We start from the raw sequence: 25,014 nt of genomic DNA on the forward strand, positions 1-25,014 counted from the left end.
GAAGGGAAGGGATTTTAAGTGAAGTTTTGAAGCTGGGGCTAAATAATGACAGGTCTGAGAGTTCAGTGACTCTCTCGTAAGAAAAGATTTTCCATGAGAGCAAGGGTGGAGCTGGAAAGAGGCTAATCCCTGTGCTTGCTTTCCCGCTACCATCTTGCCGCTGTTCCCTTTCCAGAAAGACTTCACAACACTTACCTCCAAAGCTTGTCACACTTGCTCCATGGCCAGTTTTGGTGCCTGAGAAGCGAGAGGAGCAACGAATTCTGCCTCTCGCATCTGCATGCCATGGGCACATCAACTGGCAAGCTCCGCTCAGCCAGAGAGTGAGAACAAGAGACTCAAACCTGAGTCTCCCCCTTGGCGGCGCCAGGAATGAGCCAGCCTGGATTTCACCTGCAGTCTCCAGAAGTAAGCAGGCTCTCCTGCTTTCCCGCTCCCTTGGCCATGTGGAAGGCACAGGTTGGATCTGCCTTTCAGGGCTCTGCTCGTGGAGGTGGGTACCTGCTGCAGCCCCCGCTGCATCGTGGCTTCCCCTGCGCCTCGGGGCAGCCTCTCCCCCTTCAGCTGCCTCCAGCAGAAGAGACTGCGCTGAGCATGGCCTGGATCGAGCCTTTGGTTAGTACATGGATATACCAGTTGTCAGGGATTTGTGTGCTTATGGTCTCCAACTTGAAGCATGCTCTCTTCTACACTTCAATTCATTCCCTGTCTCTTGTATGAACATGGAAAATGCTGTTGTCTTTAGCATCTCTGGTCCCCAAGCCTCCTTATTGTTTGGGCCAGACAGAGGTACTGTGCCAGGGCCATGAAATGGGATGTCCTTTAAAGACTGACACAGAAAACCAAAAGGGCTGAGCAAACAAGTCCACAAAGACCTGCTCCTCAGTACAGGGCAACGAGCAGGTAAAACATGAAAACGAGAAGCCCTAACCATGGGTGACTGAAGGTCTTTCTGCCCATACCATAGACTAAGGGTGCTCACCCCACAGAGGTGGTCATTTCACTGTACAGTGTGTTTCACGGGCATCTAACGTGACTCTCTAGGTCAGGTACCATTGGATGATTTTACCCTCTACGTCCCTCTGCAGAACCAGCTCAGCAGCTGCCCGAGTTGAGCCTGTTTCACTCGCGCATGCTGCTCCTGTGCATTTCCGAGCAGCAAACACCTTCCTCTTCAGGGGTGAAGGGAGGAAGCAAAGGGGAGTATATGGGCAATGTTGGTCAAGTACTCAATTTGCCTTGCAGGATGAAAGTAGATACAGTGGGTACGTGATAACAGGGATTGTTACACATTACTGGATGTGTAATTCTTGATCCTATTGTTGTTCAAGTGACACTGTCAAAGCAAAGGGAGAAATCTAGGGTATATTCTGCTAGAAAAGTAAAATCAATATTTTTACAGGAGGAAAAAAAAATCATCATTTTCACAAAATGACACACTTCAAACAATATTAGCAAATGCTTACTGTGTGAAGGCAGCACACAGTAAGTGTGACTTACAGATCACTTTGTCCTTAAAGCTCGTGCTCTGAACAAGCACGGCTGACCCCCAGCCAGCAGAAGGAGGAGATAACACCTTCTTTAGGTACTTCTGCAGTCCCAGAAGTCACATTAGTTCCAGGGTGCAGGGCTGGGGAGCCAATTTTGGAAGTTCAGGTAAATGGGAATGGAAGTAACGGGAAAGAGGACTTAGGATGGTGAGGGCAGGGTAGAAGAGGAATACAGCTCAGGTGAAGAGGCCCTGAAGGAGCGAGAAGATGTTTTGTACTTGGGGGCTTTATTCAGGCCCCTTTTTCCTCTCCTCCAAACACAGCATCCCTGCCTTGGTTGTTCCTTTTTTTGCCTCGCTTCCAGCCTGGATGACCATGGCACTTACTCCATGGCACTTCTTAAAAGCACAAGTTTTACCCAATCTCTGGGCACAAGACACCCCCCTCCCTAGTATCCCATGAAGCACGGTATACCCCACTGAACTCCACCAAATTAATGTCTGCATTTCAGAGACGCTGAGTTTTTACTGATAATGTGTCCTGGGCTGGGGAAGTGGAAATTATGAGAAAGAATTGTTGAATTCTTTACCGTAAGAGCCCAACATGCAGTTCAAATTTAAGTGCTAAATCCCAGAGCTACAAAGTTTTTGCATATCTGCAGAATCTAAGTGCTGAAACTTCGCTGTGAGACTTCCCAAAACAAAAGTCAAGGGCTACTTCAACACAGCCTTGTTCATTGTTGTACAGTGACCAAGCTCACCTGCTGGGCCTCATTACAGAAGCTTATGGATGTTCTTGGCAAGAAAACAGGTATCTCCTCAGGGAAGCTCGTGACCTGTGGCTAATATGCTAAGCACAAAGAGAAAGAGCAGCAAACAGTAACCAGAAATACCCCAGTGCCCTTGGGCTCCTTCCTCTTTTCATGTTGCAGGCTGAAGAAGTGGGATGTACGTCCAACCGTTCCCACGGTAGCTCTGCCCGCTGCCCTACAAAAAACCCAAGTCTCCCTTCATTGGAAAGAATTCAATTCATTGGATTGGAAAGACCTTGTTGGAGACCCGCTTGGTCCAGCAAGGTTTGAATAACGCTCAAGGAAATCAGCAGCAATCTTGTACGGAGGAGAAGAGAACTCCAGGAGACTAAATAAGGAAAACCAGAGTACTGCTGTGGTTACAGGCATCTCTCTCATCAGCAACACCAGCTTCTGTAGTTCCTGTTGCTGCTGTGCCTCCCTCTCCCATTGCGAGCTCATCTCTTCCCCTTCGTGGTGCTAGTACAATTCTTTGCAAGGGCAAGGGTCAAGTGGATCCGGGAACTATCCCAGATTTAGAAACAACCTTTTTCTTTTCCCTCCTCACTACTGCCCGTAAGTTCACAAAACTCTGGCCAAGAACACTCTCTCGCTTTTGTTAAGGAGTGAATGAAAAGCTAAGAATTGGTATGGGGTGAGGAGTGAAAAATTAAGGTATTTCCCAGAAATCCAGGCAAGAATTTTGAGAAGTGAGGATCATGAAGTTAGAAATACAATTGGGAGGAACAATTAGGAAAGCGGCTCCAATACACCAGAAACCTCGCAGTTCTTCTTGATTTCATTACATTTTACTGCACTGATGTTGTACATTAAATCATCTCATCTATCCTCTGCCCTGTACAAGAAGAGATAGGTAAATGAATGGGATTGCTGAAATTGGCAGTTAATAATATTTTTCTATTTATAGTACCACCAACCTCTGTAAGAGGGATCAGTAGGTGTATTTTATACAGGTAAGAAGAATAATAACCTATGATTATGGGTATAGTTGCTTTGTAACTCAACTCCAAGGAACCGAAGAGGCACCATCCAGAATATTCAGCCTCACAGACACCCATCGCATGTCTTAGGGCTTGGATCTCCATGGTGCTGAGCATCTCCTGGAAAATGCTGAAAATCCTCACTCACTGAATGGCAGCTGAGAGCTCTCACCACATTTGGGAAGGTGTGAAAGTGGCTTTCAATAATGGGCTCTTGAACTACAAGACTGGGGAAGTAATAAAATAGGACCCCCGCCTTAAAATACAAAGCTCAAGACTTCTCTCAAGGAACGTGTTTGCTTCCCTCCTCCCTTCCTTTCCCTAGATCTTGCCAATTCCCGTATTCTTCCAGATTCCTCAGGTTGGAAGTGTCCTGATAAATAAGAAAAACTAGAAGGGAGGGAAATTTTCGGACAACATGTTTGTTTTCTCTAAACTATCTTGTGATCAGGTTGTTGGCTCATAACTTCTGTTGCTGGGTGTTCATCAAGTTGTTATAAGAAATAAAAACTGGCCTTTTCTCTTCAAACCCTGATGATATACATATTTCCCCAATGTAAATTCCTCCACTCTGCTTGTCAAAAAACCAGCCATCATCATCTGCACCTCTCTGCAGTGCCAAACAGTGAAGTTTCCTTCAAGTCCGTTACCATCTCTCCAGAGTGATAGGACTATTTTGCATTCCCCAACATTTTTCAAAATGGAGCGCATCCAGGAGGATTTCTGAAATGCCTGGTAGACCTGGATTCCTCAGATCTGGCTCCCTGGAGCTGGGATGCACTGAATGGCCTGTTTTCCCAAATGGTCTCAAAATGGAAATCTCTTGCATTGCTTTTGAAAATCATGGATATTACTGTTCCTATATATTTAAATCATCTTTCTACCCTGAGCGACTCATGGAAGGGTAAATACAACAGTCTCTGAACGGTGCAGAACAGCTTTGATTGATTGTTATTTTTGTGTTTATGAAGTCTGAAAGTGTATACAAGGAGCATCATATGACACATGAAGACAGAGGACCATACAGAACATCTGTCCATTATGTTCTGCGCAGTTATTTATGCCAAGAATGGAAAGAAGATATCCAATTTCACCTCTGGTGTTTGTAAGAAGCAGAAAACAAATTCCTCGCTTTTGGAAGGGGAGCTCACTAGTGTAATTCAGGGCTAAATCCTGCCTGATGTTGAGCATTTCTGCTCAATACATCCCGATGCTTTGCAGCATCCTTCCAGTCCATTCTCAGCATCCCTCTCTCGCACATTCATGGGCCACAAACTCTCCGTTTCCTCTGAATCTGGATGAATTGGGACACGGACGCGCTTTGCCCTGGGTGGTATTGTGGAGCGGTGTTTCTTTGGGCTTCCTCTCACTTTTGTGAGAGATGCCATCCTGCTTCTCAGTGAGACTACCAGGGGAAACTAATAATGCTGTTATCATTTTTTCCCCTCTACTTGTTTAACTGACAGAAACCCATGTCAAGCATTTGTGTTATCAGTACGCTCCTTAATGGTTCGTGTTTCTCTCCTAGGAAGCTGCTCGATGAGCCAAATGTACTTTAGTTTAGCGTTTTCTTGTTAAACAGGATATTTGTGGGCAGAAAGCAGCAGATGTGTCTGCGAGGCCTGGCACAGCACGGTGCGAGGAGGGTTACGCAGGGCGGCTCGTGGCACCACACAACTGCAGCTGTTGACTCCGGGTGCGAAGCCTCGGCTGCCAGTGCTGGCAATCCTAACCTTGACCAGCGGTTACCAGTCAGGAGCAAGAGAAAACAGTTATTTTCTGGCATCCTAGGTGCCAGCACACCTGCCTGACCCCACGAGGAAGCTGTATCTCGAGTGGGGTGGCGGCATGACTGCAGAGCTGTGACTGAACACCCTCACGTCAGGGCCGGGATCACAGGCCACCAGCTGTGTGACAAGAAAACATTCTCCCAGTGACAACGCTGCCCTGACCCGCGCTGCTCAGCCACCCCCGCACCGCTCAGCCGTCCCGCCCGTGAGGGCGGATCTGTGAGGGGCCCACTCCCGGTACGGCCTCCCGCGCACCCGCGCCCCGTCCTGCCGCGGCGCCGTTGAGAGAAAAATGCCCCGAAAGCCTTCCGCATCGCATCGCATCGCATCGCCCCGGCCCGGCCCGGCCCGGCCCGGCCCGCCGGGCTACGGCCCCACCGCACCCCGGCTCGTACACCCTCAGCCTCAGCCGCCGCCGCGGGGGAGGTGTCGGGAGGTGCTGGGGGCGGGGCGGATCGGCCGCAGCGCGCCTATCGCGGCGGCCGGGTACCGTGACGGACGTGCGGGACGTGCAATGAGCGAGGCGCTGTCGTCGGGAAATGTAGGCTCGGCCGCGGGTCCCGGCCAATGAGAGGTGCGGGGGCGGGCCGCGGGCGGGGGCGGGGTGGTGCGTCCCGCCCCCGCGGTGCTGCGCGCGGCCGAGGCGGAGAGGTGGGAGCGGGCGCTGCCGCCGCCTGCTCGGGCTGAGCGGCCGCGGGGCCGGGCACAGCGGGCAGCCCACCGGGACGGACGGACGGGACGGGTCGCCGCCGCAACAGCAGCAGCAGCAGCAGCAGCCGCCGCCGCCGCCGCCGCCGCCATGGATCACTACGACTCGCAGCAGACCAACGACTACATGCAGCCGGAGGAGGACTGGGACCGGGACCTGCTCCTCGACCCGGCCTGGGAGAAGCAGCAGAGGAAGGTGGGCGCGCCCCCTCCCCTCCCCTCACACATACACACACCGTGGGGCCGCCGGGACCCGGCCCCGCCGCCCCCACCGGCCGCAGCGGGGCCGGTGCGCGCCTGGCCGGGGGCTGGCGCAGCGCGGCGTGGCGTGGCGCGGCGAGCCGGCGGGGGCCGCGGCGGCGGGGGCGGGTGGAGCGGGCAGGTGGTGGCGGGGCGGGGAGAGAGGTGCCGCGGCGGGTCCCCCTACAGCAACAGATGTCCGCCCTGTCACCGGCAGCCGGACCGCTACGGCGGGTCCGGCCCGCAGGTGCGCCCGGGCGTAGCGGGGACCCCGGGGGGCGGCGGCGGGCCCCCCCCCGCCGGCCGCCCCGCTGCCCGCGCCCCGGCCCCGGCGGCGGGACGGTAACTGGCTTCTCGTTTGAATGGTGTGGTTTAGGGCAGGGCTTGCTCGGAGCTCATGTCCAAAAATGGTAACATTCAGCCCTTTTTTTAAACCGAAAGGGTGGCGGTGGGGAGGGGAGCTCAGGAGGAGCTCCAGCCTCGCCGCTCTGTAGTTATATATTTTTTTTCCCTCCTTCTTTAAACCAAAAGCATCCTGTATTAGATCACTCTGGAATCCTAATCCCCAAAACATTTCCGTTTTAGTCACTTCATCAGGCAACAATAAAGCAGAATTTGAAACAATGCTCATGCTAACATGGCAGGGGCACCTCGGGGTGCAGCAGGCTCCCGCTGCTCTTCCCAGCCAGTCACTTGTTCGCTCTGGGGGATCGTGCCTTGCTCTGCCCGAGCTGCGAGCAGGCAGGAGAATCCCCAAACCTTCTGTACTAGAGGGGTGGATATTGCTTACTTATGCATACATGATATATTAATATATATAATGTAGCCCGAGGTGCGGGGCTTCCTGTAAGGAGCTGGGAACAACTGGGAAGGAGGGTACAGCAGTGAGAAGACTCTTCTTCCTCTTTAGCCCCTCTCCTTCCCACCTCCCCTGCTTCCAGATGAAGGTTTTTCAGGTTCTCCTGTTCATAGCTGTCTGAAATGGTGCCACTGAGAAGTCTTTCCCCTGGAGTCTGATGAGTTAATTGAAGGTGATAGCTACAGAGCTGCTGTCAGCGGTTTCCTCGCTTGGAGGGACTTGGGTGGTGAGAGTAGACAGCATGAAATTAAAGCATACAAACAAGGGCATTTAATGGAGAAAGAGTTGATGGCGTGTGAGCTTACATTTCAACAAAGGAGAAAGAGAGGAATGTAATCTTGGTCTGGGGTGTGAATGCTGGATGGCTTATCTGAAGACCAGGCTCTGTTCCTTTGAGGAGGGAAGTTTCTTCCTTTTCAAAAGATCTGCCTGGCTGTGATCCGTATCTCCAGTCATACACCGATATCTGGCTAATACATCTAGGAACAGTCAGTGGGGCCCAGAGCGAGATGGGCAGTATTGGTCATAGGCTGTGAGGGGAAATGATTGTCATACTGTGGGGTTTTTTGCCTTTCATGGTGAGGGGAAATATTTTATATGTGGTGGGACACTGATCTGGTTGTCAGAGGCAGGGGTTGAACCTTTGGCTTAAAAAGAAGTCCCAAAACCCAAGCGGTGGTACGTGCCCTAAGGGCCATGCTCTTTTAGTATTACCTCCCTGCAGGAGTTTTTAAGTCCTCTTGGTCCTATCACAAGAGGGGGACAGAGAGCTGTTCTGTTAACTTGGGTTACTTGTGCAGAGGAGGGGAGAAGCCAAGAGGGAGTTTTAAGGAATTAACACATCTGCTTCAAAATCATCCAAGCCAATTTCTTTTGATGGTTGAACAACCACCAGTTGAATTTGATGTGCTGGGTGTTACTCTCCAGCTTGCTGAACGGGAGGGGTCTATATAGTTAGGTGTCCTTCTCTGGTGGTAGAGTCACTTGGTTGTTTCTCTTCCTGCCGATTGACAGCTGAAGCTGTTCCCTTCTGCAGTGGGTGCAAGCTCATAGTTTTATCATGACCCACCCCTCTGGTGTCTGTAGGTAGGAAGATCAGGTCTGGGAGTGATGGCTCTTCCGAGCTGTGGCCCGTCAGGCTAACCCCCTGCTTGGAGGGATTGATGACTGGACCCCAGCCTCAGCAGGCTGTGCAGATATTGAGGGACGGTCTTGTTCCCCTCCTCAGGGTCTGAATGTGACCAAAAGCCCTGTTGGGGTCTTGGGGCTTGCTTCCTTCAGAGGTGGGGAGATAACGGTATCCACCAAGCATAAGCCTGGGATGTATGGTGTAGTAAAACTGTCACCCCTTCTTACCTGTGAAATGAAATCATTGCAGTAATTAAAGTTAAATGTTCAAAATGTTCACCTCAGTAAGCTATTAACTAACATGTACAGGAGATACTCATGCCTCCCAAATAGTCCTGTAGGCTCTCTTCAGGCTCAGTCTTTCCTGGTTGACTCACGTGTTTTAGGTTAGGAATAGCTAGAGAATTTCTGACAGAGGAAATCTGTCTGATTTAAGGACTAAATCAGACAGTACTAAATCTGATTTAAGTAGTACTGAATTGTTGTTGTTATGTATAGCACCGAGGCCAGTCAGTGAGGCAGACTTGAAACTTTCGTGCTCGGGCCCTCTCTGGGAGGGGAGACAGCATGTCTGAAGTGGTGGCACGGCCAGTAATCCAGTGAGCAATTGTCTGTGCAAGAAGTGGCTGTGTCTTGCAGGCCATTTCCAACCCAGCCCCTTGTGTCCTGGCTCAGTAAGGCTCTGCGGGCTGGGGATAGCTGTGCCACAGTGCTGTCCTGCGTGGCTTTGCACAGCTGGGACTAATTGAGACTTGGGAAGCAAACAGTCTAGAGATGTTGCTCACAGATGAATTGAATCCAACTCCCCTTCTCCTGGCTGCATGGGCTCAGCAGAGCTCATGGCAGGCATCAGAAGCGGGAAGATCTGCTGATTTTTAGTAAGGACAAGTTTGCTGAGTTTTCAGGAGCTGGTTCACGGGTTTCTTACCTGTGCTGAGAGACAGATATGACAGCCTTCACTGTCTGGGGTGGCGCTTGAGATACAATCTCATGAGCTGCTTTAAGATGGATAAATAGATGAGCTGCAGAGTGAATTTCATATTTGGAGGGTGAAGTTTGGCCTCTTGAACATGTCACAGAGAAGAGACGCTGGTCTCGCACCTCTTCCCACCTGCCCCTTCCTGGGAAGTTACTGTTTTACAATGTAGGGATAGAGTGACAGTTCCTGGGAGGAAAGCAGCTTTCCACGCAAAGCCTATTTTTCATGTCTACCAGAAGAGACTCTAAGAGGTTTTAAAGAGCTCGTCGCAGCATTGCTATTCGCAATTGCTATAAGCGGCAAAAAATATAATATGCAGAACAAATTCAGTTACTTCTCACTTGATATGAGCCTCTGTACAGCCTTTTGTGCAGGAGCAGGGGGTCTCTTCTAGGGCTTAAAATACTTTCCCCTTTGCACTGTGGAACTCATCTCATTAGTTTCTTCTAATAGCCTTTTTTTTTCTTCTCCCTTCTCTCTTCTTTCCTGTCTGGAGTCAGGCCTTAAAGTAGCACTAGCCAAGGCATAACAAGATCGATCCTGCTGTTTCCCAGTGTTACAAAGCAAAACGTCCTGAAAGCCATTGCCACGGTCTTACCTAGCTGTCGAGGTAGACAAACTTGCCATGTAAAAAGTACGTATGTGGGTGTTTACTGGCCAAGAAATTGTCACTTGTGCCCACAAGGACATTTCTACCTCTTCATGACAAATGGCCAGCTGCAGTGTTCAAACTTTTCCTGAGTCAGCTGGGGGCTTTTGGTGAAGGAGCTGGATTTGGCCTTGAGGGACTGGGTGAGCCGCTTAGGGCTCAGCATGCCTGGCTCGTCTTTGCAGGTGAAGCGAAGGGTAGTGGTGGGAAGGACAACCTCCTGCCACTGCCTCCTGAGTGTCCCAGGGAGGTCAGGAATGACACTGGGGTGAAGCTGGCGCTAATTTGGGGTGCTGGCAGGGGTCAGGCCTCAGGTTCTGCATGCAGCAGGCTCTGCTGTTGGCCACTCTCATTTCGTGAAGTGGTTGCTCAGGGTGCACCTCGTTCAGGGTTTATTTTAAAATCTGGCCTGAAGCAACTTGTCCAAACTGTAGAGCTGCGGGGGAAACTTTAAATGCCAAATTGCTTTCTGACCTGACAGCTGCCGTCTTGACAATATGAGTAGGAAGCAGTGTTCATTTGCAGCATGTAGAAGATAGCCATATACAACTTAAATGCTGTAAGGAACGATAGCAATGCTTTTCTTTTAAAAAAAAAAAAAAAAAATCAAATCAATGAAATAAATGTGCCTTGTCTTTATCCAGTGCTGCTCTGCCTTACCAGGTTGGCATTTCTGTGGCAATGTGGCAGCAAATGATATTGCTGGCTGAGAGAACTGCACTGTTCAGATTTATGGTGCTGCTGAAGCAGTGATAGCACAGACTTTGGGAGCACCTTTTCTGTCCTAAAGAAGTACTTACTAAGTACCGTTATTCATGAATTTACAGAAATTCGCTGTTAGGAATAGCAGTCTCCCAGAACCCCTCTCGCCACTCTGCCCTTGTCCTGGTTTCGGCTGGGATAGAGTTAATTTTCTTCCTAGCAGCTGGTACAGTGCTGTGTGTTGGATTGAGGATGAGACCAATGTTGATAACACACCAATGTTTTAGTTGTTGCTAAGTAGTGTTTACACTAGTCAAGGACTTTTCAGCTTCCCATGCTCTGCCGACTGAGAAGGCTGGAGGTGCACAAGAAGCTGGGAGGGGGCACAGCCAGGACCGCTGACCCAAACTGGCCCAAGGGATATTCCATACCATGTGACGTCATGCTCAGTACATAAACTGGGGAAAGCTGGCCGGGGGGGTCGCTGCTCGGGGACTGGCTGGGCATAGGTCGGCGGGTGGTGAGCAATTGCACTGTGCATCACTTGCTTTGTATATTCTTTTATTATTATTACTACTATTACTATTTTACTTTGTTTTAGTTCGATTATTAAACTGTTCTTATCTTTACCCATGAATTTTCTCACTTTTACTCTTTCAATTCTCTCCCCTGTCCCACTGGGGTGGGGGGGAGTGAGCGCGCGGCTGTGTGGTGCTCAGTTGCTGGCTGAGGTTAAACCATGACAGCCATGCACTGCATGTGAAGATACACATAAATACAAGGGTGATCCCATAACCTGAAAAGCCATGGGTCTTGTGGCCCTACTGTGTCTGCGTCCAACAGGTCTTACTGCTCTTGTTATGATTTGAATTTTGCTGTGCTAATCACCTCTCTGAGGTGGGGTTGTAATGATAGAAAGTACCTGTTAAATGAAGCCCAGGTCTCTCATGGAAACAGCCCACCTCCAAGCCTGCTGGTAGCATGCTCAGATCAGGTGGTATGAGTGTGACTAATATCTCCAACAAAAAGTAAAAGTCACAATCACAGCTTCCTTTTCCCTTGGATTGAGTGTTCTTTCATCCAGACAGGGTCTATTTTGAGAAGGTTATCTAGATTTCCAGAAACCTACAGTTGTGGTAGCTCCTGTGGAACTATACATAGGTGTGATACCACACCCAATATGTAGTTTGCTAAAATTTCTTTCAGTACCATCATAGACTCAGCAGTGAGGTAAATAAATGTGTGTTGTTGGTGAATGTACAGCACTGGGTCCCTTTGCTCCCACTGTGAGTGACACTGCGTAGTACTCAATGGGCCATGGCGAGGGATGGTCCTTGTGTGGTCTTTGCAGCGTGGGTGTGCTGTAGGAAAGGTGGCCCTGATGCACCTGAGGATCCTCTGTGCCTTATTTTGCACCGACCAGTATCGATACAGAAGCAGAATGGTGAAATTTGTAAGGCTGCTTGCTCAGCTGCTCTTTTACAGTCAAACAGGCAGGCAATATAGGTCACCAGGTATCTCTTATCTTTCAGATCAAGCTTTTGTTGTTTAACATAAGTAGCTTATTGCCAGATACTTGCTCTTCAAAACATTAAACTCAAAAGTTGCTGTAGGGGGCTCTGGAAATATCTGGCTTTGTAGATCGGTTAGTTGCCCTTGAGTGTGGGAGCTGCCTCATACTTTCTGTGATCAGGTTTCATCAGGATGTGCGTTTGTGGGTTTTTTAACAAGAACATTATTATTCATTGTAACCTCTTGGTGCATGATGAATGAGGCATGTGCGCTTTGCAGTGACTTACCCGCCTATTCAGCATCCTGCTTAAGGAGGAAAACTAAGGAGAAAGTGGGCATGGATTAAAAAGGAGATTGCATGTTCTTTGGGGGGCTCTATAACAGATCCCAAGGATCAACTCATGAGAACACACCATACTTGCCAAACTGGATTGAACTGTTCCTTCTCCTAATCCTTTAGGGAAGGGTGAAACACCTCAAAGGCATCCAGCTACCAGCCCAGTGATGTAAAGTGTGTCTGTCTGAGGAATTTCTTGCTGACTGCTTCAGGCAACCAGTTTAAATTCTTGTGCATGTGATTTGGTAATGACCAAGTTTTTGCCATGCATAAGTGCAAAGGCTAGAGAGGATAACATTGTTTTCTTCCCTGACCCCTTGCAGTGCTCGGTGGTATAGCTTGGGGCATCTGACGTTCCATGTAGGGCATCTTTAAGCAGAAGCTGTTTGGAAACTTCAGTTTTCTTGGTTGTCTGGTGAGAACTTGTGCCCTTAGAAGGAAGCGGGTACTTTTGTACAAGGTAGTGTTGTCTGGCTATGTAATTCAAGTGTAACTGGATGGTAGCCGTGAGAATGTGGGCTGGTAAACCTGTTAAGTAAAAGTGTTCGTGAACACTGGGATCACATTTTTAGAAGCCGTGTGTTACAGTGGAGACCCAGTGAATGGTACCTGCTCTTCCCAGCACTGAGGTGACCACCATGAATGGTAGTAATACGCTCCCCAGCTGCTCCTGCTGTAGGCACCTTGCTCTTCTCATGTGTGCTGTGTGAGAGGTGCAGTTCTACAGCCTAACACTTCTCATGCATTTTTAACTGGGGGAGGAGCAGGGTTCAGTTGGCCTCCCCGGCCAGGTTATGAGTCTGTGTGCTTTTCTGTGCTGCCTCACTGGGATCCACTTAAGACTTTGGCCTGGAGTTCTTAAGGTTGGCACAAACAGCAGTGACAGAGATGGTGAAAACTTGCACGGCTGTGCTGGGGAAGGACTGAGAGCGTTTTCCAGCTGCCTGTGGATTATCACTGTTGTGTCTGACACTTAGGCTGTTCTCCGGGGTGCACTTATGCTAGCAGAGGATGCCTGTGCTCTTTTTGACGATGAGGTGCAGAAAGCAGTCACTGTAGAAAAGAGGCTGGAGAGCTGTCTGGGGAAACATTGGGAAGCTGCTAAAATACAACACATACAGTGGACTGGTCTGACTTTAATGTGTTGCATCTGCCCCAGGGGCTTGCTGGATGTATTGCCGTGATTTTTAGAGGTATTTTGTATAGTCTAAGCAATGGTGTTTGAGGAGGATGGGGGACAGAGTGCAACAGAGTTTACTCTTCTTTTATATAAGAACATAAAACTGATTTCTTGCTGTGTTTGACTATTGGAAACATGATGGTTACCATAAGGAACATGCTTAGCATGACTTCTACAAATCTCGTATAGCAACGTAAACATCTCATCCCCTCAAAGCCATAGGAGAACTGTGCATGCAGGGGGTAAAATGTGTGTAGTATGCTTAGCAACTGCTAGGTGGGAAAAACATGACCTTAGCAAGAAAGGCAGAGTGTCATCTCTTCTTCATAGAAGCATGAGATTTGCTCTAACTCTGGCATTTTGGGGCTGAAGCATGTTACACAGAGCTTGGATCTATTGAGATGAGTTGGTGTAGAGTGGCAAGATAGGCTTGTCAGCAGCAGGACCTTCTGTCTGGTGCTAGTCATGCCAGAAAAGTCTATTTTATTGAAGTCTGTGGAGCCACCCACAGCTTTATTTTTGACCCCGGCACATGAGACTGATGTACAGGTTCTCAACAGAGTCACCCAGATCCCTGAGATAGAACTGGGGACTTCTTGGGCCAACCCAAAAGATGCTTAAGTGAGCAAAACCACTAGCATTAATATGATTAGCAAAAAAAGCTCGCTTCCTGTTCCCCTCCTGCCGTTGCCTTCCCGTCTCTCATTCCCCCACTGCATGAAAGCAGAACTTGGTCATAGGATGTTTGTGGTGTGGCCTGGCGCCAGTTTAACCTCTTGGCTCCCTATTAGGCAGTAAAGCAGAACCTTTTTTTCCCCATGTTGGTTTCCTGTCGTTGTGTCTTTCCTGCTCAGCTGGCAATGTGTGTATCCTATTGGTAAGGGCTGGGTCAGGCCTTTGCAAGCCAACCCTTGTACCAGTACTGCAGCTGGCTGACCTCAGGCTTTTACCTGCAGTTGTCCCCTCTCCTCCTTCTTCCAGGTCTGTTGCTGCTTTGAAGCACTACAATAGGAACAAGGCTCTGCAGAGACCTTCTCCACCCTCAGTGCACTGAAAGAGCTCCCATTGACAGGGCTGGGGTATGCATGAATAAACAGAGGAGATTTTGGTGTCTCATCCAGATGAATCTTTGATTTGTCATTCTTCCTATATAGACAAAGCCTCCTGGAAATGTGTTCATCCCTGTGGTGTGTGGGAAATGACAGTAAAACTGACCTTTCCATTGTATTAGAGCCAAGATGGGAAGTGCTGGCAGGTGAAAAGGCCTGCTATTTCTTGGCTATTAACACTCACTACAGTGGACACCACTGATGTGAGTCTCCATATATGACCTGACCTGATTGGAGTGGTTTCAAGTAGGTCTCTAAATGCCAGCAACCCAGGGCTTCTGGGCAATCTTACAGAAACACACCAGTGTGGATAGTTGATAGGCAGGTGAGGCTGCAGGGTAGACTTATTAAGCAGCAACTTGTTCCACATCATCTTAGATGGCTTACATGGTCAATGGGAAGGCAGGGGTGACTTGATGTATTGGCTGGTTGTTTCTTTGGCAGTCTGCTTGACCTTGCAGTGACTGTGCATTACTGTGGTGCAGGGCCTGCCTGTCAGGATAGCACAGGTGGGCTCTGCTCATGCCTCCTATGCGTGGCCCTCATTTTCAGAGGGACCCTTGTGAAATCTTGTATCTCTGTGCCACACAGCACAGTGTGGATGGGCAGCCTGTTTGCTCTGCTCCTTCCATGAGCAGAGCGCTGTATGGCCGGAGAAGTTTCATGCAGAATACTCATACTTCCTTTTGCAATGCTGAGGGCAACTCTTCTGTTCTACAGAGGTGCTGAACCAAGGCCAGTTGGCAGCAGAGGAAGGACTTCTACTTTCCGTGGCCTTTGGATCAGGCAGCCAGGGCACTTGCTACTCCTCGCTGCAGCATATGATGCTAAGCACTCAAACTTCACTGCTGCTGTAAATGGAAGTTGTGCTGTTACATCTTTGCTCCAGGAGCTAGCCCATAAAGGCCTCTGAGAGATGAGGGAGAGTGAGAGAACCATGTATGGTCTCTGCATCCCAGCTGAGTGCTCTTTTCTTCATCATGGAAAGTGATGTGTACATCCCAGAGCCCTGTTTCCTGGCCAGATTCCTTGGCTCTGTAGCAGCTGAGTTTCTCTTGCTACCCAGTGTACTTACCTGTGATCCCCCTCAGTTTATTTAAATCTACCCTTCAGTAGACAATGAGTTAGTTCTGCTACTTAAATGTGTTATCCCCAAGAAAACTTTAAAATTTGGCTCCACAGGTGGAAAAAAAAAGCAAGTTAATTAATTTCTTAACTGCTAAACAATGCCAAAGAAGGGACACTGTTTAAAGCTATTTAGACCGTGTCTATGCCAGGGTTTATCACAACGGAAAATACTTAATTTCCCAAGGAAAACTTTGATTGCAGCTAAAAGCAGTTCCAGCTTTTTAAGCGTATTTGCTTCCAGGTGAGTTTCCTACATGTCTTATCTGGTTTGGGAGATGTGGAGATCTCCCACCGATGAGGGAGGGGAGAGCAGTAGCTCAGATGCAAGGGCGTGGTGGGAAGAGGAGTGTGGGGGTACATTTGTTCAAGCCTCTGCCTTCCCTCTAGCTCTGCTTGCAGAGCATCTCCAGAGGAAGCATTGGTCTTGGCCACACCTGGCTCCACGCACAAAGTGAGACCTTGCGCTTCATCAGTGCTTGCTCATCAAGCACCTTTTGGCAGTGGCACTTGCAGGCAGCTGTGCTGTGCAGAGAAGGCTGGGTGGGGGCAGCGGGGGAGTACATTCATGAACACGAACCAGTCTGTTTCAAAATGTCTAACGCGTGGAAACTTGCCGTTTCCCGAGGGTTTTGTTGGGCCGTTGGGGAGCTCTGGCCAGGGATGAGACTATTTCCAGCTGTGGTGAGCCAAGTGTGAACTCACTCTGGGCAAGATGCCCAGCTCCACTGATTTTCTCCTGCCAGAAATCCTCACCCTCCAGCCAGTGATACCAAACTCAGTTTCTGCCAGTCCTCAGCTGAAGACCTCTGAAGGGAGAGGAGAACATGGAGACCAAGCAGAGCAAGATACTGCTGAGGAGGGGGTGAGGGGAGGCACTGAAGAGCTTGCGCAGGGGGCATGATGGTGGGGTGTTACCCCTGAGGGGTGGCTGTTGTGGGTGAGGGCTGGCAAGGGGTGTAGAGACCTGCTTTTCCTGGGGTGAGTGGAGAGGAAAAAGTAGGTGGTGGGGGTGCAAAGGGTTGGCTTTCCTTGGTTAGGCAGAGATACCCAACCTGCAGGGATGATGTACTGCTGGCAGTACCATCAGGGTAGTCATCTGGGAATGAGTATTGTTCCCTTCATCGTGGTTTCAACACGCTGGGGACTTCTGTAAAATAGGATATTCCTTTCCTCCTTTTGTGGAAGGTGCTGCAGGGCAGAAGGTGCCCTTCAAGGGGGAGGCTGTGCATCTGGGACCTCTTGCCCACCCCAGAAAAGGCATGGCCACAAAAAACTTCATCTTCCAGAGCTGGCAGTCCTTGTTGCAGTCTCTGTGCATGGGGATAGGACTTCTTGCAGGGATCCATTGGTCCAGCTGCTTTTCCGCAAAGACTGCTCTGCAGTCAGACGTGGAAGAACAAGGAGAGGTCTGAGAGTCAGGTGTGCAGGAGTCTCCCTGCATGTTCCTTGTACAGATTTTTAGCAGCTGGAGGGACTAAGGGATTAACCTGATACAGTGGTCCTTCCAGTGCTGGCAACAATTGCTAGTGAAAGGAAATTTCTAGCTGCTCTTTCTGGTGAGTGCCTTTGGCTCCTGATATTGTGGGTGTTTGCATTCAGCTGTTTGGTTGAAGCTAGCAGGTCTCGGTTAAAGAGTTCCTAAAATGCTCATAGTCATAACTCCTTGTATGCTGAAACAAAGCATCACAAGCATGATACTGTGTCGGTAACTTAGTGTGCACGCACCTGTCTGCAGCATGTCTTCTGCGTCCAGTCACACAGAGGTGTTGGAGCTGACAAGGCCAGTGTATGAACAGGAGACCTTCTGTTCCTGCAAGTGCACCTCCTCCAACACTGATAATTTTCATGTGCCAGCGTATCATTTAGTGACACATTACACTGCTCCTTGCTGTTGCAGCCTGTTGCAAATGGTCTGACCCAGCCAGCTACTGACAGCCTCCTACAGGGTGGACCGCTGAAAGCTGTTTCCATCCTAGACCCAAAGTAGTATTTCCCTCCCCCTCCTATAGTGGCGTGTTTCTTTAAAGCTGTTAACTGGCCATAATCCAATCATTACTACTGTAATTAGTGAACTGCTTACAGTAACTAAAACACTTGAAGCGTAATATCCTTTGTGTTTGCAGAGCTTGGAACAACTTTTGCCTGCAGTCCTGTGAGAGGCAATTACTGCTGATGGTCCAGGAGTGGGTGCAGGGGACACAGGGCAAGCCTGGCACAGTCCATGCTGCCTCTCCTGCCAAGCATGGCGCCACGTGGGCTTCCCACAGCAGGGAGAGGCTCAGGAGCCCCATGGAGGTGAGCCGGCGTGCCCAGCTCATCATGGTGATCTCCTGCTGTCCCTTTGTCAGAAAGGAGCCTTCTCTTCGCAAGCTGTGTCAGAGGATGTTGGTGTTGGGTGGAACTTGCAGGGCAGCTGGTGGCACTGAAGGTGTGATGTAGTAGTACTTAACATTTATTACATGGTAGAAAATGCCTACATTGCAGCAGGCTCAATGTCTCCTCTTGCTGTCAGAATACCCTCTTGTCCCTATGCACAGTGTCTGTGCCCTCTGCCCACCCACCAAATTACTAACTTCGTAGGCAAGGCCAAGAGACTTCAGCTCCTGGCCCTGCAGATTCATTCTGCAGGACTTGGGGTTTCCAAGCAGACACATCCCTCTGCTGCATTCTTCAGCCGCTTCTCCTTTTGGGAGCAACGAGCTGGCTTTCCTAAAGGGCTTTTCCTGCCCTCCCCCTCATACCCTGACAGGAGGGCAGTACCAGCGCACTTGTCTCCAGCCTTTGTTCTGCTTCCTCATTTTTACCTCCTGAGATGAAGCTTATTGTAACTCAGGCTCTTCCTTCTTGGGGAGGAGGAGGGCCATGGTGAGGAACAAGTGTGAGCAGCTTTTGAAGTGGAGAGCCCTGCTGGATGAGAAGGGGCGAGCAGCAAGCAAAGGCCCTGCAGTGATAAAATATCTAGCTGCCCAGATGGCAGCTGTCAGTTGGCAGGCACGCTGTACTCAGCAGCTGAGTAGGGTATTCATTTGCAGTATTTGGCCTGTGATGGGGTCAGAAAAATGAGAAGTCTTTTTGGTCTAAGGATGAGTTTAATTTTTTTAAAAAACAACAAACCAACCCAAAACAATAAAACAAACACACCCACACCCAAAAACCACCCCCACCCCAAAACCCACTCCCAGGGTGGGTTTTCACAGGGTTTCGTTTTACTCTCGAGCAATTACTGTTCTCCTTTTCCAGGCTTCATTTCTGCATGGTGCTGGGCAATAGAGAGAAGATGCGCAGTCTGCATCATGGCCCCCAGCAGGCAAAGTGAATAGAGAAACAGTCTCTGATGAGAATGAGTTTGTTTCATGTGCTCTGGATTTAGCTTAGGAGGGGAGAGATGTTCTCACCCCTCTGGATCTTGTGCATGCTGTCAGCATTTGCCACTGCTGTCTATACACTTATCTTATTGCCCCAGAAATCTGCTGTTGTCGCTGAGTTGTGTGAAAGACTGAAAATGTACTTGTTGCCATGTAGGTCATAGTGGTCAGTAAGGTGAGGAGCAAGTCCTAGAGTGCCAGTGGCCAGAGATCTATGTGGTGGGCCCCATGATGTGCCAAGATCTCTTCCTGCTAGCCTGAGCAGTGTCTGCCTGTTGCCTTACATCACCTTTGCATCTATCTGCATCTTCCTGCAGGCTCTTGCCATGCTCGTAGCCTGCAGGGTACGTGGGGAAAGGGACAGTGTTTACCCTGTGTTAGTACAGCGCCCTACACAGCAGAACTCTGATCTGTGAGCGTGGTTCCCAGATGCTGCAAGGCCACGAGCACTGAAGCGATGGTAACTGATTTTAAATGGACTTTTTTTTTTTTGCTTTTAAGTGTTATCTTAAGACCACTTGAGCTGATTACAGCACATAAAAGTTGCTTCCCTGTTTGTGGTACTTGCTTACAATCCACTTGACTCATAGAAATTATTTTCAATTCCGTATTCTTCTGCACTAGCACCATGCGTTTGACTTGCTGTTGGTTTTAGGTGCTGGCACAGCCGCTATCAGCATACCGTGCTTGAGTGCTTCCCAGTCTCTCTTCAGGATTAAGTCTAGTAATAGACCACTTCAGAGTGGTGCTTATGTATTTCTGTCATCTTTAGTTTCAGATGTCTGCTTTCAGCGTGCTGCTACAAAATTGCAAGTGTAGATGTCCCTTTCTCCACACCCTTCCAACTCTGCTAGTGTAGTACAGCAGTACCCTGTAGCAAGTTTCTGCTATGGGCATAGCCAAAGAGAATAAAATCACCAGCATACTATTTTTTGTTAAATTTTGCTTTGAGTTTAAAGCCTCTGATGGTACTCCTTTATCTCTTTGTACTTATATTTCCCTATCCCAAATTCTCCTTCCTCCTCTTCTCCCTTCCCTTCCTTGCCCCCACCTTCATTAACAGGAGCTGGGAAGAGAAATCTGTGTTCCCATCTTACTCTGCCATTGTGTTCAGTGATCTCATATGCTTTGGATTGAAGATTGCTGTTCTGCTTAGGTGGGTTGCTGACTTTCATGCTCTGATACGTTTGCAAAATGATGTGGTGCTGGAAAGAGCTTTTGAAACTTTTTGTTAATAAGTTTTTAATAATTATCTTCATCTCTTTCACACAGAGACTATTTTGGTGGCATCACTTTCCTTTAGAGCTTATTTGGAAGTGCTCTGCTGGCGGTAGCTTCTGGCAGCCCCTAACTGAGTAAGCCTTGCTCTGCTTCTGAGCAGGGCAGCAGCAGGCAGGTTTGAGGTAGTGGAGTGTTTGCACTGGGCACATTCAGGCTGTGGGAATCAAAGGTGTGGATTCTGTCTGCATGGCCCATCCAAAGGAACAACTTCTCAGACAAAGAGCAAAGCTCTTCATCACTGCCAGGGCGCAGTATGCTGTAAGAGGTGTCCTTTGGATAAGCGTGCCTCCAGGTATGAGTGCTGTCCTGATGCTGTAGCAGGACAGTTTGTGGCCAAACTCTCTTGGGTTTCTGTTCCCCTCTGACCTTCCTGTGTGGTGGATTGGTAAGTCACATTCTCCTGTGACTTCTTCTCATGTGAACCCTTAACAAGGTTTTGTAAGGGTGCTTATTTGTCATGCAGTTGCAGTGCACCAGAACTACCCTTCCGATCTTAGTAGAAGGGTATAGGAATATTAGCTAGACATGCCTGTTTCTATCAAACTGGCGCTTAATTTAGCCCCCGTTTGCTCCTTGCTTTGCCTTCCTAAGAGGATATGAGTTATATGAGGATATTTTACATACGTATATTGGGGATAACATGCTCCAGAGCTCTTAATGTAGTTTATGTAGCGCTTATCTGCTTTTTGGCTAGTGAACTTTTGTACTTCTGCAGCCTTACAAAAGGGGTGTAAAAATGTATTGGGTAATTGCAGTCTGTAAAATGTATCCTAGACAGTTTGCCAGAGGGTGACATAAGATATATTCAAATTGGCAGTCCCTGATGATTCCAAAGACCTGCCAAAATCTTATGTTTTGCACCTAATTTATTTAACTTTTGCATATGCAAGTGCTGAGTATTCTCTCTTCATCTGTTTACTTGGGGCAAGACTTGCTCCAGATGCAGTTTCACAATCTTCAGTCCAGTCTGACTGTGCTTATCTGCCACTCGTTCTCAGTTGGATGCACCCATGATCAGTACTTGAGCATGCTATGGAAAAGTGAGTTTTCAGCCAGATGACAGAGTGAGTTGATGCTGCTGAGCTTAAGGTTAAGATAAGAAGGAGGTGGCAGGGTGGGGAAGTGAAGGGTGAGTGCAGAGTGGGACTGCCCACTTTAATGGCAGCTTGTCAATAAAGTGGTCAACGCCAGCCATGAAACCAGTCCCTCAGCTATATGGTATTTGGATCTGCAGCAAATGCAGAGGAGACCTGGCTCTGGCAGCCAAAGGAGCTTGAGGTTTGTGCTCTGTTCTAGACTTCTGAATAACTTTTACTAGGCTGGAAAGCAAAGCAATACTTTCTCACTTTCTTAAAGCCCTGCCCAAATTCCTTGAATTTTTGCAGCTTGGACCAGGTGATAGTTCTAGTCTGCATGTGAAAAGAAGAAACTGTCCTCCAACTCTCCATAGGTAGGAATGCAGTTTAAAACCACCTCTAGCCATGCAAGGTATCTGAGATTTTGGGGGAAGGGTTTTGGAGTGGGGGAATGGAAATCTGCCTGACACAAGTAAGTAATGTTGGAAGCAGTGAGACTATGCTTATGGCTTGATAGAGTAAGGGGGCTGCACTAGCAATAGCTGCCTGAGAAATACGTGTCCCCAGCTGCTCCTTCCCTCCCTGGCAAGGCACAGGCTCTGCATTGCTCCAGCATAACTGCTTGTGGACATGAACTGTGAGCCAGATGAAAGAACTTAATTGGTGTTAAAATTAATTTACCAAAACAGTAAGAGGGAGAAGAGTTAAATCTACATAGCTCCCCACAGTGAGGGAGTAGCAAGAGAATGGGAAAGAGCTGGAGACAGTCTAAGGAAAAAAAACTTCTTAAGTGTTTTTGCTGTGGAAATAAATATTGGTGGATCTGTGTTCTGAACATCACATTGCCTGGTTCCCCAAGCACTGGCCCTGGACTGGGATTTGGCATCTGTCTCATTTTCAAGTCCAATGCAGTCTCCCGCCTTCTGGAAGCGCGTGCTTAATAGCTGGTCAAAGAACTGCTGTGCAGCAGCTGCTGAGCTGGGAAAGAAGCTGCTTCTGTTGCCTATGCAGGAACATTAGCCGCCTCCTCTTAGGCCTTGCAGAGATTGCCAGAGGTCAGAGCAGTTCACACGAACACAGTTGCTGAAGCTTTGGGGAAACAAAGCCACTCAGGAAGTGCAGTCTTTAGCCTTTCAAGTCTAAATGTTCAAAACCTGAAGACTTTGCCATGCTGCTTTGCAGAATACCAGACTTCTTCTATGAACAGGTACCAGTAGTCTGATCCCCATCTTTAAAGAGCGGCAAGGCTGCTGTAAGGAATTCAGGGAGCAAAGGGCTGTGCTGTGGGTTGGCTCCTCATGCCTGGGAGCTGGTGCTTCCCTGTTGGGATAATGCAACAGGGCTAGCTGCTGCTACAGTGAGCTGAGCAGGAATCCCCTGTCAGCAGGGAGATGCTTTGCTGCAGATGCTTCACTGATGGGTGCCTGGCTCTTTATGCATTTGCTAGGGAATAGTGCTCTGATCTGATCTGCTCTTGCTGCCTGGTTGCTGTTCATATGGACCTGTATTGCTCTGCCAACTCTTGCTTCAAGTGTAGTTCAAAGTCTGCAGCATGAACGTGTCAGGGCTCTGTGCAGAGTCTTCCTGGGTAGAGCTTAGCCCACAGCAGTCCTAAATACAGAGAAACCACACAGAGAGCTGGAGGCAGGCTCTAAATTATCAGGGTTGGGTTCTTAAGCATCAGGAAATTAGAAAAAAAAAGTGCGAGAGAGTAGCCTGATAAGCGATGCAAGAGGCTTAGCTGTTTTGGCAGCTGAGAAGGGAAGAAATAAATTCTAATTCACTTAACAATACCTTACCTGCGTGCAGAAATGGGCTGGCTGGCTCGTGGCATGGGAGACAGTCTAATGTGGAAATGACTAACATCCTCTGGCAGTTGCCAGTACAGTGCATAGGATGTAGGAGGTAGGATGTGAGGAGGTCCTGGGCCACTAATAAGTGTAGCTAGGCTTGCTAAGTACCAAGTTCAACTTAATGCTGTGAAAACTCCACTTTCTGAGTTGGATTGCCTGATTTGTGCAGGAAGAAAATGTTTCCCTTACAAGCACAATGCTCTGTGGCCATCTGACTGCATAAGAGGAAGAAAGAGTCCTGCAAAGGTTAGATCCTACGTGCCTTGATGATAGAGTGTGTGATCCCATGGGAGGGAAGAGGATCCCATGGGAGGGAAGAGGATCCCATGGGAGGGAGGGGCTGAAGTTCGTTACTTACCTGGCTTCTAGCATGCTGGTTCAGGTACTTTCTCTTCCCAAGCTGTGGTGGATGCTGGTGTAGGGTTGCATGGTCATAACTGTACAACACGTGTGGCAGCAGTTAGAGTTAGAGCACAGTGTGTGATGCACTGCACTGGATGCTTGTGCAGCAGCTGCGGTGCCCCTGGGTGATGGCCAATACCTACTGTAGTGTGTAACAATTGCGTGATTGCTTGCTGAGGAAAGGGTTGGGACAACTATGCCCTTGCTCTTCAAGCCCACCCGCTGGTTATTCAGCATGTTGGGAGTGGGATTATTTCTTCCTGGCCCACAGAAAAGATCAGCTTGAGCCTCCCACTGCGGGATCTTAATTACCCATACCCTTTTCCCTGTGAAGCTGCACGTAGACCGTTGTTGTTGTTGGACATGGCTGTGGCTGGTGCCCAGCCATATGCTTGGGTCAGAGCGGGGTAGATCACCAAATAAAGCAGATTTCCAGGGGACTGGTTATGGTGGAAATCGCATTCATCTGTCTGCAACCTTCCATTGTGTGGACATGGTTTTCCAGAGGAGACAGCAGCAAGCACCAAGCTGAGGACAAAAGGCCAATCAGTCTGTGGAGACACTGTTTTGCTGTTCCCACTGCAACTTTGTGCTGCTGTGCAGCTGCCAGCAGGAAGAGGGTTAAGCGCACATATCACATGGCACGGTTCTGTTTACTGCATAGTTTTCATAATCGGGGCTGGCATCCAAATCCGGAAGAAGATTAGCACTTAACCAGAGACCCTGAAACAATGCGTTTCATGTTGGTATTCCTGTGAAGCTATGCAGCCTGCCATCAGCTCTCTTGCAGAGACCTGCTCATCCCTGCAGCCCTCAGAGGGAGCTATGGGGAGAGCAGAAAATGGACAGTTTTAGGAACAAAGACTGGGTTGGACTGAACTGCATTTATCATTGGTGTAAGCTTGAAGCCAGGGGAGTTTTGCCAGGAATTAACTTATTCCATAATAACTTGATCTTTACTAAAGGAGGTTCTGGCTGGACCCTGGTCTGAGATTAGTGCATGAAGCTTTCCAGCTTGACAGTGATCAGTCTGGAAAATGGGACCATGCCCCTTGGCATAAGGTTTTGGGTGGGTGTCACTCAGCGATTTGGCCAGTACTGAATACAAGCAGTTGTGGTGGTGGAGAACCAAGTATAAAATTAAAATTAGTTTTTGAGGTGTGGTTTTGCACAAGAGGGAAGGTGTAATTTTGCAGCATGGTCTGTAGCTTACCCTTGCTATCAGCATGGGCATAACTGTAGCAAACTTCCATGGGGCCCAAGGCAGGGTGTGATTTTTACCTTCCTGCTACTCCTGCACAAGACAGATCACTGTTTCTTTCTCTCTCCTAATAATCTCCTCTCTGCCCATACATATACACAGCATGGGGCTTTTCCCTTCAATCTAGTACCAGTTCACTTGTGAAGACCTGCCTTGTCCTCCTTAGGGCTTCAA

The 25,014-nt window shown here is 48.8% G+C and overlaps 1 protein-coding gene across 6 annotated transcripts in view; it reads left to right on the forward strand.

The window, feature by feature from the left end:
* Positions 1-5,735: 5,735 nt before the first annotated feature.
* Positions 5,736-25,014, forward strand: part of ACTN1 (actinin alpha 1) — a 97,417-nt gene continuing 78,138 nt past the window's right edge. For all 6 annotated transcript variants that reach the window (XM_076344823.1, XM_076344819.1, XM_076344821.1 and 3 more), the window contains exon 1: positions 5,736-5,975. In XM_076344823.1, coding sequence (XP_076200938.1) covers positions 5,871-5,975 — 105 coding nt within the window. In that variant the 5' untranslated portion in view covers positions 5,736-5,870. The remainder of the gene's footprint in view (positions 5,976-25,014) is intronic.

Source organism: Aptenodytes patagonicus, chromosome 7 (assembly GCF_965638725.1).
Source record: "Aptenodytes patagonicus chromosome 7, bAptPat1.pri.cur, whole genome shotgun sequence".
NCBI lineage: Eukaryota > Metazoa > Chordata > Aves > Sphenisciformes > Spheniscidae > Aptenodytes > Aptenodytes patagonicus.